At 41.9% G+C, this 20,619-nt stretch overlaps 1 protein-coding gene across 7 annotated transcripts in view; it reads left to right on the forward strand.

Annotated features, from left to right (window-relative positions):
* The window catches only part of LOC117386929 (serine-rich coiled-coil domain-containing protein 2-like), a 38,392-nt gene extending 17,981 nt beyond the window's left edge, over positions 1-20,411 (forward strand). For 2 of the 7 annotated variants that reach the window (XM_033984303.2, XM_055229571.1), the window contains exons 3-14: positions 99-266; positions 1,645-1,827; positions 2,362-2,429; positions 4,178-4,438; positions 5,907-5,997; positions 8,150-8,210; positions 8,409-8,492; positions 10,173-10,272; positions 10,702-10,785; positions 11,207-11,293; positions 11,482-11,601; positions 18,952-20,411. In XM_033984303.2, the coding sequence (XP_033840194.1) occupies positions 99-266; positions 1,645-1,827; positions 2,362-2,429; positions 4,178-4,438; positions 5,907-5,997; positions 8,150-8,210; positions 8,409-8,492; positions 10,173-10,272; positions 10,702-10,785; positions 11,207-11,293; positions 11,482-11,601; positions 18,952-19,290 (1,646 nt within the window). In that variant the 3' untranslated portion in view covers positions 19,291-20,411. Of the gene's footprint in view, positions 1-98; positions 267-1,644; positions 1,828-2,361; positions 2,430-4,177; positions 4,439-5,906; positions 5,998-8,149; positions 8,211-8,408; positions 8,493-10,172; positions 10,279-10,701; positions 10,786-11,206; positions 11,294-11,481; positions 11,602-12,055; positions 12,162-12,489; positions 12,530-18,951 lie in introns of all 7 variants that reach the window. The other 5 variants (XM_055229569.1, XM_055229570.1, XM_055229573.1 and 2 more) reach the window with 4 other exon arrangements.
* The last annotated feature ends 208 nt before the right edge of the window (positions 20,412-20,619 follow it).

The following is a 20,619-nucleotide window of genomic DNA, read 5'->3' on the forward strand; positions in this document are numbered from 1 at the left end:
CCAGGACTAAAGTTGGACTAAAAAAGGACCAAAGCAGGTTTGAATCACTTTTATCTTAAAATTTTATAAGCATTGACTCTTTACCGTCCTGGTTGCAGGCAGCTCTCCAGAGGCTCCGGACTCCAGGGGCCCCTCGTCGGAGCATGGATCCCAGAATGAGGTGTCGATGCTGGGGGAGACTCTGGAGGACATGTCCCTGTCCTCCACCTCATCTCTGGATCATCACGATGCCAGCCAAGAGTACATGGACGACTTTGACAACCTGGGTACGCACCAAGAAATAAATGTGTGTCAGATGCCCTCCCCGTGTGTCAGATGCCCTCCCCGTGTGTCAGATGCCCTCCCCGTGTGTCAGATGCCCTCTCTGTGTGTCAGATGCCCTCTCTGTGTGTCAGATGCCCTCTCTGTGTGTCAGATGCCCTCTCTGTGTGTCAGATGCCCTCTCTGTGTGTCAGATGCCCTCTCTGTGTGTCAGATGCCCTCCCTGTGTGTCAAATGCCCTCCCCGTGTGTCAGATGCCGTCCCCATGTGTCAGATGCCCTCCCCGCGTGTCAGATGTCCTCTCTGTGTGTCCTCCCTGTGTCTCCATGGGGTCTTATTTTAGTTTTCCACTTGGGGATTAATAAATAAAGCATCCATCTTCTTTCTTTCTTTCATCCTTTCTTTCTTTCATCCTTCTTTTCGTCCTTTCTTTTGTCCTTTCATCCTTTCGTCCTTCCTTTCATCTTTCTCCTTTCCTTCTTCCTTTCCTTCTTTTGTCCTTTTTTCTTTTGTCCTTTTTTTCTTTCGTTCGTTTGTTCTTCATCCTTCCTTCCTTTCATCCATCCTTTCTTTTGTCCTTTCACCCTTCCTTACATTCTCCGTCCTTCCTTTCGTTCTTACTTTTGTTATTTCTTTCATCCTTTCGTTCTTTGTCCTTCCTTTTATCCTTTCATCCTTCCTTTCATTCTTTTGCCCTTTCGTCCTTTCTCTCGTCCTTCCTTTTCATCCTTTTCGTTCTTTCTTTTGTCCTTTCATTTGTCCTTCCTTTTTTCCTTCCGTCCTTCCATCCTTCCGTCATTTCTTCCTTTCATCATTCCATCCTTCCTCTCTTCCGCCCCAGTTGTTAACCCTTTAGTTTAAATCGCTCCAAACGTGTTCTTTGAGTTTGAAGTTCCTTTGGCCTTATTTCTTAGTTTTTTTCGTGCTAAAATCCCATCACTCTTTCACAGTATTTGATTTACATTTCCACAAATTTATTCATGCTGTGATTATTTTGTTTGTTCCACTTAATTAGTTTAACTTTTGATTTCATTGTTGCTGTGAACCCTGAGGGCCACCATAGGCACAAGTTAAAAACATTATTATAAATGTGTAGAGATGAGCAATGGGTCGACAAACTGCAACTAATGAAGGGAGGGTCATTAGAAATCAGTCTGAGTAATCTTTATTCTTTATTCTCCTATATTCAACACGTCATAGCCCCCGTTTTCACCTCCACCCGTACACACCCACGCCGACATACGCCCTTCATTCTTCAGTTTTATTTATTCAGTCGATGATACACGTAGAATCATAGTCATCAGCCTTTTTTTTTGTGATTTAAAATGTCCAAACTATAACATGATGATCCATATTTTTCTTGTACTGTTCTTGTTGTCGTAGGTAACGGCGGTGTGGGGATGCTCCTGACCTCCTGCGCTCAGAACGACGACGAGGACTCGGGTCTGGACCGATCCCGTTTCCACGACGACGAGGAGAGGGTGGGTGTCAACGGGGTCTCCACGGCGACGGAGCTGTGTTTCCTCGACGACGGGCTGGACTGGAATCACATCCGACTTGCAGGAGGTGCACCCTCTGACCCTCTCACCCTCTCACCCTCTCCTCTGCTTCTCTGAACATCTCCTCTACAGCCTCTGTTCCATCTGACCCTCTCCTCTGCTCCTCTGACCCTCTCCTCCTCTGACCCTCTCCTCTGATCCTCTGACCCACTCCGCTGCTCCTCTGACCCACTGCTCTGCTCCTCTGACCCTTTCCTCTGCTCTTCTGACCCTCTCCTCTGACCCTCTCCTCTGCTCCTCTGACCCTCTCCTCCTCTGACCCTCTCCTCTGATCCTCTGTTCCATCTGACCCTCTCGTCTTCTCCTCTGACCCTCTCCTCTGCTCCTCTGACCGTCTCCTCCTCTGACCCACTCCGCTGCTCCTCTGACCCACTGCTCCTCTGACCCTCTCCTCTGCTCCTCTGACCCTCTCCTCCTCTGACCCACTCCTCTGCTCCTCTGACCCTCTCCTCTGCTCCTCTGACCCTTTGCTCCTCTGACCCTCTACATTTCTGATATACTTTAATCATATTTTCTGATAAATATTTGTTTATTTGAGCAGACAGAGACCACCCCCTGAGGAGACTCTCTCGGAGGAGGAGGTCCAGCCAACCAGACTACAACAGCCAGGTCAGAACTGCAGTAAATTATATTTTACTCTTTAAAAGTTGTGTTGTCACGATTCTACAATGTCCACATGATTTATGTTCTATAACACAGGAAAGGGCACATTTATCAATTATCATAAAAAAACCCTCCAAAACTATTCAGAAAAGGCCCACTTTTGTCCTGTTTATACATTTTATTCATTTCTAACTCTTAAATCAAGTGAGTATCTAGTTTCAATAGTAGTTTTTGTATCACTTAATATCAGGGTTTTGATACATTTGACAACTTTACTCATAGATTACAATATACGGGAAAGAATAAATCGAGGAATTTTGTTAAATATTTTCTAAACATGAGCTGTCTGTGTCCTCAGATGTAAAATGTTCAAAATTGTTTAGAATTCATTTATTCCAAAGAGAAGTCAGAAAAGAGAGTCAAAAATACTAAATACTACATATATATATATTTTTACATGGCCTCTTCCATCAGTTACTTAACCTCCAGGTCTAGTTCAGGGATATTTGCTCCTAAACTCCAAACTTTTCTCATGACGTCACAGTTTGCCGAGTTATTGTCTAAGAATGTGAGACGTCGTGAGTCATGTTTAAAAGGAGAGGCCATAGTTCACACACAGGACAGAGACGCATACAGACTGGAGATTAGAGATAAACAGGATTCTTCAGCCTTCAGACGATTATTTAAAAACACAAAAACCACAGACCACAGACGCAGAGAGGATTGGATGAGATTTGGCCGGGTTAGGGTTAGGGTTTGGCCGCACACCACAGGCTAAAAGTCGTGAGCCGTGAAAACTATAGAGCACAAAACGATTCACTTTAAGAGTCTAAACAAATAAAAAGATCAGTGTGGGGTTATTATGAGAGAAATGTGGTGCAGTTGTTCAGATAAATGCTTTTAATCCACAGAAGGCTGGAGATAAACGACACAGGAAGTCGTGTTTACTGCAGCAACAGGTTCACTCCGAATAAGGAATAAAACAGAACTGAACCAGGGACTAAACCAGGGACTAAACCAGGGACTAAACCAGGACTAAACCAGGACTGAACCAGGACTGAACCAGGACTGAACCAGGACTGAACCAGGACTGAACCAGGACTGAACCAGGACTGAACCAGGACTAAACTATGGACTGAAACTACATTAAAGATTATTATTTCTGATCTATGTTCTAACGTTGTTTCCTCATCACAAACAGACCTGGAGTTGTGTTTTTTTGTTTCATTCACACATGTTTAAACCTGCAGATTTAGACTGGGTTCTTCTCTCTGTTCCACCTTGTGATGTCATCATGTGGTGATACAGGAAGTGCTCCACTGTGTTTTTAAACTTCACCTTCACTAGAATCATTTGATTCATTTCAGTCCTGAAATTGCCCATCTCTACTGAAGTAAAGTTAAAGTTCCCTTGTCCTTTCTTTCGTCCTTCCTTTTTGTTCTTTCTTTCGTCCTTTTTTTATCCTTTCTTTCGTCCTTCCTTTCGTCCTTTAACTCGTGCTTTCTTTCGTCCTTCCTTTTTGTTCTTTCTTTCGTCCTTTTTTATCCTTTCTTTCGTCCTTCCTTTCGTCCTTTAAGTCGTGCTTTCTTTCGTCCTTCCTTTTTGTCCTTTCTTTCGTTCTTCCGTCCTTCCTTTCGTCCTTCCTTTCATTCTTTTGTCCTTCCATCAGTCCGTCCTTTCAGTTTTTAAACTCCACACACCTTCACTTGAATCATTTGGATTCTTATTTTCTGCCCTGGTTCTTCTCTCTTCAGTGCGGTTCTTCTCTGGACCTCTCTCCGTCCGACAGCTGTGGCTCTGGGGGCACGTTTCTCTGGGACGAGGAGGTGGAGCCACTAGGGGGCACTGTCCCGATCCCGGCTCAGCCCCCGGTCCAGGCCTCGGTCCAGGTCTCAGCCCGGATTAACTCTGGACTCCAAAACGGGTTCCATCAAAACCAGGTCGAGACCAAACCAGGCCAAGACCTGACTGACTCGCTCCATGTGGGGAGTCTGCACTCGGACATCAGTAGCATCGTAAGTGTGTCAGATGCCCTCCCATTCTCCTGTGTCCCTTTGTGTCAGATGCCCTCCCATCCTCCTGTGTCCCTGTGTGTCAGATGCCCTCCCATCCTCCTGTGTGTCAGATGCCCTCTCATTCTCTCTGCTTGTTAGATGTCTGTGTAAACCGGGACTAAACCGGGACTAAACCGGGACTAAACCGGGACTAAACCGGGACTAAACCGGGACTAAACCAGGACTAAACCGGGAATAAACTGGGACTTAACCAGGACTAAACCAGGACTAATGCTACGTTCCAATGCTGTTTCATTTGTCCTCAGAGGTCGTTTTTTCCAAGTTCCAAGTTGCACATTTACTCTGGAACACTCCTCTATCTCAGAACCTCCTAATCTTAAACTCTGGTAACATTTCAGATCCTGACTGTCTCGGAGTCTGTAAATCCAACATGGGTGTGGATAAACTCTGATATTCAACAGTTAAAACACTGATGTAGTTGTGTTGCTCCTGCGCTCTGAGCCTCTGCACTTATAAATGCTCAAATACTCAATCGATGATTTATAACTTACAATTTTAATAACAACGTCCAAGTTTATACATGAACTTAAACTGATCATTATTTTTGGCATTCATGATAATCACTATATCGACTTACCGTTCAATATTTGTTGGATGGAACAATATTTTTTGAGTATTTATCATGTGCACATTTTCTTTGCTGCTTCTAGGAATTTTTTGTATTTTTTTTTACCTGTATGATTAGATTTAAGCCAAAAAAGTTTGAATTAATAAGCTTATTTACTGCAGCTCATGATTTTTAACAACATTGTAGATTTATAATAGTTTTTGTGGTTTATCTGCTGTTGGGTTTTTGTGTCAGGTCCAAGTTCTGACCTATGAGGGAACGTAGCACAAACCTGGACCTAACCAGGACTTAAACCAGGACTTAAACCAGGACTTAAACCAGGACTTAAACCAGGGCTTAAACCAGGATTTAAACCAGGGCTTAAGCCAGGACTTAAACCAGATCTGCTCGTTATTTATTTAGTTTCTGTTACATTTTGGCCCCACGTAGAAAAGCTTGTGGAAAAATAGTTGTGCAGTAATTTCTGGAATGTGTTTTTAAACGATTAACTTTGTCGAGACCTGTTTTTGAATTTAATTAAATCATTTTGGCACAAATTTAAATATCCAGTTTACCCTTCAGCAGTGACCCTGTTTTACAGCCAGATTCTGTAATGATAAAATGAAGGTTTATTAGAAGTACAGACCGTGTATTATTAGAACTGTCAAAAGTATCGAAAATCAAATACTCAGGGAATGGGAATATAAAAGAAAGTACAATTATTTAATGTTGAAAATCACATTCTGTTGTCTATTGGAAGAGTGTTTTTTTTATTATCGTCATAGTATTGAAATCAATATTAAGTACTGATGTATTCTTTAGTTTTTTTTATATTAAATTGTTTGTTTGTTTTTGTCTCAGGATGTTTTAAACGACCTGGAGTCATGTGACCTGGATGACGATGACCTGATGTTGGACGTGGACTTCCCTGAGGAGCACTCCCTCACCAGCGGTACATATGATTTTACACTTTAAACAAATTCATACAAAGATAAATCAAAATAAGAGTGAGCTACATCACATTTAATACACTCTGTCTGTATTATAAAAGTGCCATTTTACCATAACACAGTTAACATAATTGTATTTTAGATTTGACAAAACAAATCTTACAATATTTTTCTCAGTTTAGCCAGTTTTTTAGGTTTCAGATTTTACTTCCTGGTTGGAAATCATTACATCACCCTGGGGAATTTCATAACTGTTTCGTAGCAACCGTGTCGTTCACTGGGGCTAAAACTCCTCTAATGTACGTAGAAATCACAGCGGCCCCTCGTTTATCGTTACGTTCTAAAAATAACCCGCAATAGACGAAATCCGTGAAGTATCAGCTTTATTTTTTACATTATTCTCTATGTTTTTGTCTGTAAAACCCCTCACCACACACTTTATACACTTTTCTCACACAGGCGTTAACATTTTCTCACATTTCTCTCTCGTTTAAACTCTCTCAAAGTTCAAACCTTCGTAGGCGCCTTTGTCGGTGCAGAACGTTTCATCGTTTCATTGGGATATGAGACTCTTCTCTTCTCTCTATTCTCCTCCTCCTCCTCTCTCTCTCCTCTCTCCTCCTCCTCCTCTGCTCCTCCTCCCTCCTCCTCTTCTTCTCTCTTTCTCTCTTTCTCTCCTCTCTACTCTCTCCTCCTCTCTACCTCCTCCTCTTCGCCTTTTTCTCTCCTCTCTTTCTCCTCCTCTCTCCTCTCTTCACCTCCTCCTCTCTCTCCTCCTTTCCTCCTCTTCTTTTCTCTTTCTCACCTCTCTACTCTCTCCTCCTCTCTCTTCCTCCTCTTCATCTTTCTCTCTCCTCTCTACTCCCTCTCTACTCTCTCCTCCTCTCTCTTCCTCCTCCTCTTCGTCTTTCTCTCTCCTCTCCTCTCCTCTCTCTCCTCTCTCCACCTCCTTCTCTCCTTCTTTCCTCCTCCTCCTCCTCTCTCCTCTCACCTCCTCCTCTCTCCTCCTCCTCTCTATTTATTTTTTATTTATTTATTTATAGCGGACAGTGCATGTTGACCAACAGTAACTGTTTAACATGCCAGAATTAGCCAAAAGGCTAGTTTTCATCTGTTGTCCGTTGCCATGATGTACAGATGGCTCCTTATAAAAACATTTGCAAGCTCCTCCTCCTCTCTCCTCTCTCTCTCCTCCTCCTCCTCCTCCTCCTCCTCCTCACACAGGCATTAACATTTTCTCACATTTCTCTCTCGTTTAAACTCTCTCAAAGTTCAAACCTTCGTAGGCGCCTTTGTCGGTGCGGAACGTTTCATCGACGTTGTGGGTTTTGTCGGGGAGAAAGCAAATTGCAAACATACAGCACTTCAGAGTCACACTGCGATCAAACGTTTATGTAAATTTGACCCTAATATATTGTTCTGTTCAGTCTCTCGAGGCTGTGGTTTGGCGAGTCAGTTAGATTTAATATGATGTATTTTCTTGCTTCTTCTTTGGTTAAATAAACCCACTCAGCAGGACAGTTACTCATCTTTGTTCAACAACTTCACTCATCTCATCTCATGTGTGCCCTGTTACATTTTTAATCAGTGCGCTCCTCAAATACGCGGTACCGCAACAATAAGAAGGGACCGATATTATGAAGAAACTAAATAATGTATCCAACATAATATAATAAATAATATTCATTGTTGATAAAATAAGTACAAAGTAATAAACAAACAGCTAATGACAACTGTATTACAAATAGAAATGTAAGAAACACCTTTATTTTGTTGAAATCATGTTTAAAAGTGTCAGAAAAATTTGTTTCTTGTGTAAATTGTTCAGAACTTTTGGACAGAACTCTTCCAGTGCGATGTCGTCAGTGTTAACTCTACTTTTTGTAATTCTCAACATATTTTTCAACTTTTTACAAGCTGCTTCTTGATTGGTGTAAAGCTATAATTCATATTTACAAAAGGAGCAATGATGTCTTGAAAATAAGCGATTAAACACTGCTCAAACATGCATGAATCACTCAACTTTAAAGGGTCAATGAGGAGGAAACAACTAGAACATGGATAAAAACTCTGAAAAGTCCATTTTGCAGAATAGATTTGATTTAAAACATAGATATTCAAGTTTCATTTCTCATCCGTACCTTCTTGGTTCAGATGGTGGGTCTCACATGGCCGAGTGGAGGAGGAGGCAGCTGTGTTGGGGAACGACAGACAGGTGAGGACAGTGCCACCTGCAGACTCACCAGTGCCATTACATCTCCAGTGTGTAAAAGCTGCTAACCCTGTAGTTTAGACGTCTACGAGCCTGCTGGGATTCCTGGACTAGTTTAATGTGCAGATTTCAGTCTCTCTGATGTGAATGCTCCTTAAAATATGAACCTTTGGCTAATTATTTATGTGTTTTTGCCCTCAGCGAGTTTCACACAGACAAAGTGAGTGTGGAGCAGCAGAGCAAGAGGAAAGACTCTGAGCTGAGCTTGGACCTGTGCCTCACCAGGTCAGAACAGTTTTATACAATTTAACTTATTACTGTTATCATAAATTCATTGTAAAGTAACTTTAATTACCCAGTTAAAGGGGCTGTGCCTGTTATTTGACACGTAATAAAGTTGAATTGGTTATGTTCCAGCACAGATATATTGTAAAAGCACCTCTCAGGATCAAAAGGAGGCTGCAGTGCTTAAGCTTTTTATTGGTCAAGAATCAGGAAATAAGGCTGGTGTGCTGTTTGCATGCTAGTTGTTGTTAGCCTCACCATGGCGACAAAACTTAGCTCTGAAAGTTTTGAAAAGTGCTTATAAACTCATTGCTGTGAATAATCAGAATCAGAAGATTTTTATTGCCATCGTCAGTGAACACAGCTCACAAACTAGGAACTTTCTTTGGTGATAAAGTGCAACATAAAAACACGAACAAGTACAAATAAGGGCATGCATGAAGTTAAAAAAGATGTGCTTAAAAAAATATAAAATAAAATACTTAGAGGTAGATATATACAGCAACAATAACGACATCAGAACAACAGTGCAAACATGACTTAAGGTGATCGGTGTTATAAAGTGTCCAGTTTTATGCAAATATTATAAAGTGTTGAGAGATGATGAGACAAACGGCAGAGGGGAAGAAACTGTTCTTATGATGAGAGGTTCTGGTCCCAATGGACCGTAGCCTCCTGCCAGAGGGAAGTGGCTCAAATAGTCCATGTCCAGGGTGTGTCAGCTGCTATACGGCCTGCTCGCCCCCGAGTCCTCGAGACGTACAGGTCCTGTAGAGATGGAAGGCTGCAGCCAATCATCTTCTCAGCAGAGGCACAATGCGCTGCAGTCTCTGTCTGTCCCTGGCCCCAGTGAACCACACAGTGATGGAGGAGGTGAAGATGGACTCAATGATGGACGTGTAAAACTGCACCATCATCTGGACCGGCTGCTTGCCTTTCCTCAGCTGCAGCAGGTAGAACTGGGCTTTCTTGATGAGGGAGCTGATGGTCGGCTCCCACTTGAGATCCTGGGTGATGCAGGTGCCCAGGAAGCGGAAAAAGTCCACAGTGGTGATGGGGGAGTCCGTCGGGCGAGGGGAGGCAGGGGGGCTGTGACTTTCCTGAAGTCCACGATCATCTTCCCTGTCTTCTGGGCGTTAAGATCCAGGTTGTTGCTGCTGCACCAGGAGGGTGGTGTCATCCGCAAACTTAACCAGTTTGACGGAGTCATGGCTGGAGGTGCAGCAGTTGGTGTACAGGGAGAAGAGCAGGGGAGAAAGTACACAGCCCTGTGGAGATCCTGTGCTGATAGTCCGAGTGTCCGAGACATTCTTCCCCAGCCGCACGCGCTGCCTCCGGTCCGTCAGGAAGTCAGTGATTCACCTGCAGGTGGAGTCAGTCAGCATGGAGGATGGTGTTGAAGTCAGAGCTCTGTCCACAAACAGGATCCAGATGCTGGAGAATGAAGTGAAGGCCCAGGTTAATGGCGTCATCTGTTTCATGTTTTTAAGATGGTAAAAATCAGGTACAGCTCCTTTAGGTTAATACAATTTTTTCAGTTTGAAAGAAGAACTCTGTGTAAATCTGCAGAGTTTGTGTGTTTAACTTGTGTGAATGAAACAAAACACAACTTCAGGTAATCGTTTATGCATTTACAACACAACAAATGGTCATTTAACCCCAGTTTTCCCTGTTTTTCAGTCTGAAGAAACCCAGTTTGGGTGTGGATGTGGAAGAGCTGGTGGAGGACTGCTCTGCTGTCAGATCTCAACTGGAATATCTACAGAAACTACTCCTACAGGTCAGAGTGTGAACTGCAGCAGAGCTTTAGTCATTAACCTTAGTCGACCAAAACGTGTGTTAGTGTGTGTCGATTCATCTTTTTATTTGGATTATTAGGATTTATATGAGACAACAGCAGAAAGAAGCAGTGAGTGAGTTATTTATGTGTAAAAAGGCAGATTAAACTCATGATTCACAAGTTGAAACTGTCTTTGGATAAATATATTGTTTCCTAGTTCTCTTTTCTGTATAAATAGTAGTTTTTGCATGAACTCCTCCTACAGGTGTAGACTTGCGAGTGCAGTTTAGGTCAGATAAACAGAGATACGGAATAGTTTTGAGTTTTACATTAAGCAAAAATCAGACAAAAACATTTCCCTGTGAATGTTGTAGGAGAACGATAAATTTATTTAAAATCATTCTGGTTTAACTGTTTTGTGTTTTTCAGGAGGACGATGCAGATGAAGACACTCTGACCACAGACACTCTGAGTCCAGAGACAGACTCCTCCTCAGATGGGACAGAGACCCAGGTCAGACTAAGACCGGGACTGGACCGGGACTGGACCGGGACTGGACCGGGACTGGACCGGGACTGGACCGGGACTGGGTCACGATTAAACTGGGACCGGGACTGGACCGGGACTGGACCGGGACTGGACCGGGACTGGACCAGGACTGGGTTACGATTAAACTGAGACCAGGACTGGACCAGGACTGGGTCATGATTAAACTGAGACCAGGACTGGACCAGGACTGGGTCATGATTAAACTGAGACCAGGACTGGACTGGGAGTATTCCATAGGAGACAAGTCATTCAGCACTATACATTTACACTGGGCTTGGGCATATCTCCCATGATTCAGTCTGTTGTGCTGCTTTGGAGGTGTCTGGGCTCTGTGTAGTGCAGTAATGTGTTTAAACTCCATTTCCCATGATCCTTTGCTGTTCAGGTGGAGGTGCTGCTACAGGAAGTGCTTCAGCTCCGAGAGGAAGTGAGAAGTCGAGACCAAACCATCGCTCAACTCTCACAACAACTGGTATTTTATACAAACTTTGTGATATGAAGGCAACAAGTATTTTCAACAGCAGATACAACATGTAATACTGTAGTTGTAGTTACATTATGATCTGTCAATTTTAAAACTTATTTTAGGGAACACTGGCAAATACTTTTACAGTTTTAAGTTTGTTTATTTCTTCACATTTTTTGTCCTTTCCTTCACAGAGCGCAGTAGCAGAAGTGTCCAGCAGATGTCGCTGTCAGAACGTGGACACGGCAGAGGTTCAGACTCAGACCAGAGAGAAAGAGACAGAGAGCACCGGGTCACAGACGCCGTGGAACACGGTACGATTTAAAAACACTTAAAACACACTTTTAACAGATGGTCTGAGGTCACGACAGAACAGGACGTTTAGCTGAACAGATCGTTAAGACGTCCGTCTACAGCGCCGGAGACCCAGGTTCAACGACCAATGTATACTTTTTATTTTCCTTCTTTCCTCTTGTATCTATTTGTAAAGAATATTTAAGCTGCTTAGTGCAATAAATGTCCCTCAACACATTTGAGCCTCACGAGCTGAAAACCTCACACTGGACACAAGTGTCAGTAAAATATCAGAATAAATATATGAACACACTCAGAACTCTCTCAGACCAGGACTAAACCAGGACGCTCAGACCTCGCTAAAAACACGCTCTCAGAACTCTTTCCTCTCATGTTTCCTCGCTCACCTTTTCTATAAATTCTTCATTTAAACTTTCCTCGTCTCTGAGTTTCTCCTTTTCGTCTAAACTGCAGGCTCCTCCTCCTCTCCTCTTCCTCTCTCCTCCCTGGCAGTACCAGAGATCCAGCCCCTTTAGACCAAGAACTAAACCAGGACTAAACCAGGAGTACGCCCACAAACGTGAGTCTACACCGGGACTGAACCAGCACTGAACCAGCACTGAACCAGGACCGAACCAGGACCGAACCAGGACCGAACCAGGACCGAACCAGGACCGAACCAGGACCGAACCAGGACCGAACCAGGACCGAACCAGGACTAAACCAGGACTAGTTTTTCCTACATTCTTCCCTTTGCTTTTTTCCTGCTTCTTAACAAATCTAATAACAGTGTAACATTTTTTTATTTTATTTTACTTTTTTAAAAAATCTTTCGTGTCAAATTAAACTCTGTCTGACCTTTAACTCTTTCACTGCTGTCCCTGTGTGTCTCTGTGCGCCCCCTGCAGGAGTCGAGAAGCTAGTGCACTACTTCACTGACAAAGCCTGGTACTGAACTTAACTTAGGCTTCTGTCGCTTACATTTCATTTCACATTTCATTTCCTTTCCTGTGTGTGTCAGATGCCCTCCCTGCGTGTGTCAGATGCCCTCCCTGCGTGTGTCAGATGCCCTCCCTGCGTGTGTCAGATGCCCTCCCTGTGTGTGTCAGATGCCCTCCCCGCATGTAGTAGTTAGTTTAGTTTGAGTTTCTCACAAAGACACTGTTTTGTCGTTATTGTAGAGCACAAAACCCTCCACAGTTGCCGTATCTCTCGGTCAGATAACAAAAGGATTATAACAGATTTTTTCGCTGCGTAAACTAAAAACTAAAGTTGAAATTCTGCAGCTTCAGCGTTTTTTTAATCTTCTATTTTAATGACAGAATTCTCAGAGGGATTTTTATAATTTCGTGATGATAAACAGTAAAGTTTTGGGTTTGTCCTCGACGTCTTTGAGCCGAACTCGAGGATCAAAAATGTTTCACTTCAGCCAAAAAAACTAAACTAAACTTTATAAATACAGTAACATCATAGGTAGATATTTTGGAGTAGTTAGATAGTAGCAGCAGTAGCAGTAGTAGAAGAAGTAGCAGTAGTAACAGTAGAAGAAGAAGAAGAAGAAGCAGTAGTAACAGTAGAAGAAGAAGAAGCAGTAGTAACAGTAGAAGAAGAAGAAGCAGTAGTAACAGTAGAAGAAGCAGTAGTAACAGTAGCAGCAGTAGTAACAGTAGAAGAAGTAGCAGTAGTAACAGTAGAAGAAGAAGTAGCAGTAGTAACAGTAGAAGAAGAAGTAGCAGTAGTAACAGTAGAAGAAGCAGCAGTAGTAACAGTAGAAGAAGTAGCAGTAGTAACAATAGAAGAAGTAGCAGTAGTAACAGTAGAAGAAGAAGAAGCAGTAGTAACAGTAGCAGCAATAGTAACAGTAGAAGAAGAAGCAGTAGTAACAGTAGCAGCAGTAGTAACAGTATAAGAAGAAGTAGCAGTAGTAACAGTAGAAGAAGAAGTAGCAGTAGTAACAGTAGAAGAAGTAGCAGTAGTAACAGTAGAAGAAGAAGTAGCAGTAGTAACAGTAGAAGAAGAAGTAGCAGTAGTAACAGTAGAAGAAGAAGTAGCAGTAGTAACAGTAGCAGCAGTAGTAACAGTAGAAGTAGCAGTAGTAACAGTAGAAGAAGTAGCAGTAGTAACAGTAGAAGAAGTAGCAGTAGTAACAGTAGAAGAAGAAGAAGCAGTAGTAACAGTAGCAGCAATAGTAACAGTAGAAGAAGAAGCAGTAGTAACAGTAGCAGCAGTAGTAACAGTATAAGAAGAAGTAGCAGTAGTAACAGTAGAAGAAGAAGTAGCAGTAGTAACAGTAGAAGAAGAAGTAGCAGTAGTAACAGTAGAAGAAGAAGTAGCAGTAGTAACAGTAGAAGAAGTAGCAGTAGTAACAGTAGAAGAAGAAGTAGCAGTAGTAACAGTAGAAGAAGAAGTAGCAGTAGTAACAGTAGAAGAAGCAGCAGTAGTAACAGTAGAAGAAGTAGCAGTAGTAACAATAGAAGAAGTAGCAGTAGTAACAGTAGAAGAAGAAGAAGCAGTAGTAACAGTAGCAGCAATAGTAACAGTAGAAGAAGAAGCAGTAGTAACAGTAGCAGCAGTAGTAACAGTATAAGAAGAAGTAGCAGTAGTAACAGTAGAAGAAGAAGTAGCAGTAGTAACAGTAGAAGAAGAAGTAGCAGTAGTAACAGTAGAAGAAGAAGTAGCAGTAGTAACAGTAGAAGAAGAAGTAGCAGTAGTAACAGTAGAAGAAGAAGTAGCAGTAGTAACAGTAGCAGCAGTAGTAACAGTAGAAGTAGCAGTAGTAACAGTAGAAGAAGTAGCAGTAGTAACAGTAGAAGAAGTAGCAGTAGTAACAGTAGAAGAAGAAGAAGCAGTAGTAACAGTAGCAGCAATAGTAACAGTAGAAGAAGAAGCAGTAGTAACAGTAGCAGCAGTAGTAACAGTATAAGAAGAAGTAGCAGTAGTAACAGTAGAAGAAGAAGTAGCAGTAGTAACAGTAGAAGAAGAAGTAGCAGTAGTAACAGTAGAAGAAGAAGTAGCAGTAGTAACAGTAGAAGAAGTAGCAGTAGTAACAGTAGAAGAAGAAGTAGCAGTAGTAACAGTAGAAGAAGAAGTAGCAGTAGTAACAGTAGCAGCAGTAGTAACAGTAGAAGTAGCAGTAGTAACAGTAGAAGAAGTAGCAGTAGTAACAGTAGAAGAAGTAGCAGTAGTAACAGTAGAAGTAGCAGCAGTAGTAACAGTAGAAGTAGCAGCAGTAGTAACAGTAGAAGTAGCAGCAGTAGTAACAATAGAAGAAGTAGCAGTAGTAACAGTAGAAGAATAAGAAGCAGCAGTAGTAACAGTAGAAGAAGCAGTAGTAACAGTAGAAGAAGTAGCAGTAGTAACAGTGGAAGTAGCAGTAGTATCAGTAGTAGTAGCAGTAGTAACAGTAGAAGTAGCAGTAGTAACAGTAGAAGAAGAAGAAGCAGTAGTAACAGTAGAAGAAGTAGCAGTAGTAACAGTAGAAGAAGTAGCAGTAGTAACAGTAGAAGTAGCAGCAGTAGTAACAGTAGAAGTAGCAGCAGTAGTAACAGTAGAAGTAGCAGCAGTAGTAACAATAGAAGAAGTAGCAGTAGTAACAGTAGAAGAAGAAGAAGCAGCAGTAGTAACAGTAGAAGAAGCAGTAGTAACAGTAGAAGAAGAAGTAGCAGTAGTAACAGAAGAAGTAGCAGTAGTAACAGAAGAAGTAGCAGTAGTAACAGAAGAAGTAGCAGTAGTAACAGAAGAAGTAGCAGTAGTAACAGTAGAAGAAGCAGTAGTAACAGTAGAAGAAGCAGTAGTAACAGTAGAAGAAGCAGTAGTAACAGTAGAAGTAGCAGCAGTAGTAACAATAGAAGAAGTAGCAGTAGTAACAGTAGAAGAAGAAGAAGCAGTAGTAACAGAAGAAGTAGCAGTAGTAACAGAAGAAGTAGCAGTAGTAACAGTAGAAGAAGCAGTAGTAACAGTAGAAGAAGCAGTAGTAACAGTAGAAGAAGCAGTAGTAACAGTAGAAGAAGCAGTAGTAACAGTAGAAGAAGCAGCAGTAGTAACAGTAGAAGAAGAAGTAACAGTAGAAGAAGTAGCAGCAGTAGTAACAGTAGAAGAAGAAGCAGTAGTAACAGTAGAAGAAGCAGCAGTAGTAACAGTAGAAGAAGAAGAAGCAGTAGTAACAGTAGAAGAAGAAGAAGCAGTAGTAACAGTAGAAGAAGAAGAAGCAGTAGTAACAGTAGAAGAAGTAGCAGTAGTAACAGTAGAAGAAGTAGCAGTAGTAACAGTAGAAGAAGTAGCAGTAGTAACAGTAGAAGAAGTAGCAGTAGTAACAGTAGAAGAAGTAGCAGTAGTAACAGTAGAAGAAGCAGTAGTAACAGAAGAAGAAGCAGTAGTAACAGTAGAAGAAGAAGAAGCAGTAGTAACAGTAGAAGTAGCAGCAGTAGTAACAGTAGAAGAAGAAGCAGTAGTAACAGTAGAAGAAGTAGCAGTAGTAACAGTAGAAGAAGAAGCAGCAGTAGTAACAGTAGAAGAAGAAGTAGCAGTAGTCGCAGTAGAAGTACAAGTAGTGGATAAGCAAGTAATGTCGTTGGTACCATCATTGTTGTAGTTGCATTGTTGGTAGTAATCGTAATAGTAGTAGTAGTAGTTGTACTTGTAGCAGCAGCAGTAGTTTTGAATGTTGAACTAGTGCAGTAGTATTTGTAGTAGTAGTGACAGTATTTTTGGATGCTGTTTTAGTTTTAGTGTCTGATTTTCTGTACTTTTGACCACTCTGTTCTGATCTGACGCTCGTATCTGTGCCGGAGCCTCAGACTCTGGTCACGGCTTTGCTCTTTTGTCGTTTCTTGACCCTGACTCGGCTTTGAAGTAAAAACTATTTCAGGAAACTTCATGTTGAAACTCTCTGAAACGAGGACAAGGGTTTGCAGCTGTCGACAAAGCGAAGGAGGAAACTGAGGATTTGGAAATAAAGTATAAGAAAAATTGGTTGGTAGTTATTGGGAGTTATTTCACTTTTTTGTCTTTGCTGCAGAATTCCACATATTTGTTTCATATATTTAATGTCTTCCCTTCGTAAATAAAATGTAGAAAGTAGTAAAACAAAAAAAACAAAAAAGTGTATGACAGGGTGGGTGCAAACTTTTAACTGATCGTGTGTATCGTTCTAAAATTTAATTATGTCATGATGTGAGAATCAGCCCCCTGCTCCTCTATCAGATATTATTTTGGTGTTTTTTTGCTTGTTTTTTCACTTTTTGCTGTGTTTTTGCGCCTGTCAATCATGTCACCCCTCCCTGCAGTACCTCCATTGTCCAGAGGGTGTCTCTGTGCCCCTGTGCGTGTCTCTCTCATTTGTTTCATTTCTGATTCTGATCACGTTTGAAGCAGATTTTTCTCGTTATAAATCTCCTCTCGCACTCATCTCTGTAGCCTCTCTCCTCGTTTTACATTTATGCCACAACAATGTTCTACAGTTTGTAAATCTGACAAAACGGACGATTATTTAAACCAAAGAATCAAAAATCAGATACTAAAACTATTATCAAAACTGGATACTCACACTCCGAGAAATGAACCTTTCCAGATGCCATCCCCGTGTGTCAGATGCCCTCCCCGTGTGTCAGATGCCCTCCCTGTGTGTGTCAGATGCCCTCCCTGTGTGTCAGATGCCCCTCCCTGTGTGTCAGATGCCCCTCCCTGTGTGTCAGATGCCCTCCCTGTGTGTCAGATGCCCTCCCTGTGTGTCAGATGCCCTCCCTGTGTGTCAGATGCCCTCCCTGTGTGTCAGATGCCCTCCCTGTGTCATAGCAAACCTGCTTTTATAAAATACATCGCATTAATTCAAATGTAATTCCAAAAATCTCTACTTTAAACGTCATCATTTCGTTATTTTCACTATCACGGTTTATTTTTCTTAAAGCCACACTATGTAACTTTTCTGCTGAAGCCCTGCTAGCTCCTTGTCTCCATGGAGATTGGTCATTGCTTCGTAGGTATGTTCCACAGTATGGCATTAAGCTTCTGTCATTCACTTATTTCATTTTTGTGAGTTTTTATTGTTTACAAATATCTTGGGAAAAAAAACAAAAAACAAAACTGCATTGTTTCTGTGAGTGGGGGGCTCGCCTCTCCGCAGATTTGACCTGTATCACGGCCTGGTGGCTTTACCTGCTTGTCTCCATGGCAATTGACAAGTTTAATGCCGTACTGTGGGACATTCTGCTGTATTCCTGTAAATGTTTTGTTCATTTTCTGTCGTGTTAAATGTTAAATTGGGGGTATTATGCAACATGGAGCTTTCTCTCCTGTTATAACGTTTTTCCTTCATCAAAAACACGACTGAACAGGTTTATACATTAACTGTACGTGTTTGAATAATCTAGTGATCTCTCCCGGGCCCTATTCAAACCCTCCTTATTGTTAGCAGTACGATCCTGTAGCCCACAAGCCTACGTCACGATGAGCTGGACTTAACCTTAAACCAGGAGCTGACCAAGATCTAAACTAGATCTCAACCAGGACTACACAGGACTTGACTAGGTCTAAACCAGAGGTGCCCAGAGTTTTTTTTATTGAGGGCCACATCTCAAAACACATTTGAAGCAGAGGATCAATGCAGTGCGGTGTTTTATCCACAGCTTTGACAGAGACGCTGTGGATTAATAAGACTTTAAACGCATTTATTTATGTCTGTATCACAACACAGTGTGATGTTTGAGGTTATAGTCGTAGAAATCGTTTAATTTGCTGTTAAAACGGCTGCTTATGATCAATTAGGCCGGTCCAGCAGGAGGCCTGAGGGCCAATAAAAACTGGTCTGGGGGCTGCATTTGGCCCCCGGGCCGTAGTTTGGACACCCCTGGTCTAAACCTAAACTAAATCCAGACTAAACTCAGACCAAACCCAGACTTAACTACCCCTCAGCCAGAACTAAACCAGGACTCAACTAAGTCTAAACCTAGACTAAACTAAGCCTCAGCTAGGTCTAAAGACAAACTAAACTAAGCCTAAACTGGGCCTAAACCAGAACTAAACCAGGACTTAAACCAAGTATAAATGAAATAAATATCATGTGGGACCCATGTTCCCACAATTCTATATAAATATATAAAAAATAAAGATTTATAATTGTTCAAAGCAACTTGACAAACCTGATGTGACGTGCAGTAGTTTCATTAGTGGGATGTCATGTTAGTAGTAGTAGTAGTAGTAGGCAGGTAATACCCCATAGAAGTAAAATACCCCCTTTTTAAAGATCTGTGGAAAAGCTCTCATCTGACTTCAGGCAAAACAGAAAAGTTACATATTGCAGCTTTAGATACACATTTGTGAGGATAAATAACTAAATTAGATGTATTTTAACAGTTTTTTTCCTCTTGTTTCAGCCTGCGATACTTCAGCCCGATCAGAGCCGCCAGGACCCACTGATCAACAACAGCTCCGTCCAATCAGGAAGCCCCTCTGATGCCCCGCCCTCTCCACTGCCCAGCCCCTCTCACACCGCCACCGCCGCAGCAGAGGAACATGGGAAACGCAGTCCGCTTCCCTCCAAGCTTCGCCTCTTCATGTTCTCTGGTTCCTCCCACTTCAAACCCGCTTCCTCCTTAAGCCCCGCCTCCAAGCGCAAACCCGCCCAATCTCCAGGAAGTAGAGTCAAGTCGAGCCCCGCCCCTTCCTGTCCGTCGCCGTCGTTTTCCCGTCTTCCCAAACCAAAGACTCACTGAGAGCGCGAACCCAATGCAATCCAATGGTAAACGGACTGCGGAGCTAACGACGCTAAAGCTAATGCAGTTTATTTCAGCTAAAACTATGTGCAATGACTTCTGGGAAATGTAGGCAAACACTGACAGGAAGTGGAGTCTGTTTTATGGTTTGGTTTTAAAACTGTACCAGAAGCAAACTAGGACTAAACCAGGACTGAACCAAGACTAAACAAAAATCGAAACCAGGACTGAATCAGGACTAACTCTGGGCTAAATAAGGTCTAGATGAACTAGACTTAACCAGAACTAAGTCAGGAGTTGACCAAGATCAAAAATCAATCAGGACTACACAGGAATTCACTTGGTCTAAACCCAGACCAATAACCCCTCAACCAGAACTAAACCAGGACTCAACTAGGTCTAAAAACAGACTAAACTAAGCCTGATCTATAACTAAATCAGGACTAAACCAGGACTGAACCCAGACTAAACTAGGCCTTAACTAGAACTAAACCAGGACTTAACTAGGTCTAAGCCAAGTATAACCCAAGTTTAAAACTTAACCCCCAAATGGGGGTTAAGGCCCGTCAACCAACTAAACCAGGACTTACCCAGGTCCAAACCAGGACTTCACCAGGTCTAAACCCGGACTTAGGTAGGTCTAAACCAGAACTTAACTAGGTCTAAACCAGAACTTAACTAGGTCCAAACCAGGACTTAACTAGGTCCAAACCAGGACTTAACCAGGTCCAAACCAAGACTTAACCAGGTCCAAACCAGGACCAGCACCTTGTCCTGGTCTGTACTACTGCACTACAAAGTCACTACAAACAATTTCTGAAAAAAAGCGTGCCATTTTAAATCTATAAAGTTTTTCTTACAAATTTGTTTTAAAAAGTTTGAATGAAAAACAAAATATATGAAATTTAAAGCTGATTCTGTCTAATTTGTTAAAACTTTGAGCTGAAATAATTTTAATTAAGACAAAGGAGCAGAAGATTAAACGTAAGAATCACATTTTAACAGGTTTGGATAATGGGAAATGTTTAGGTGTGACATGAAAAACTTTAGAAAATGTTCATAATTATTTCAAAAATAATATGAATACAACACACTACAAAACACTATTATGAATTACACAATACACTATTACAATACACCATTATGAATTACACAATACACTATTATGAAAAATAGAACAGCATTGATTATACTAAACTATGACTAGACCACAACTAGACCACGACTAGACCACGACTAAACTAGGATTAGACCGCGACTAAACTGGGAGTGGACCGGGACTGAATAACCAGGACAAACCAGGACTAAACCAGGGCTAAACCAGGACTA

The sequence above is a fragment of the Periophthalmus magnuspinnatus genome, chromosome 19, assembly GCF_009829125.3.
Source record: "Periophthalmus magnuspinnatus isolate fPerMag1 chromosome 19, fPerMag1.2.pri, whole genome shotgun sequence".
NCBI lineage: Eukaryota > Metazoa > Chordata > Actinopteri > Gobiiformes > Gobiidae > Periophthalmus > Periophthalmus magnuspinnatus.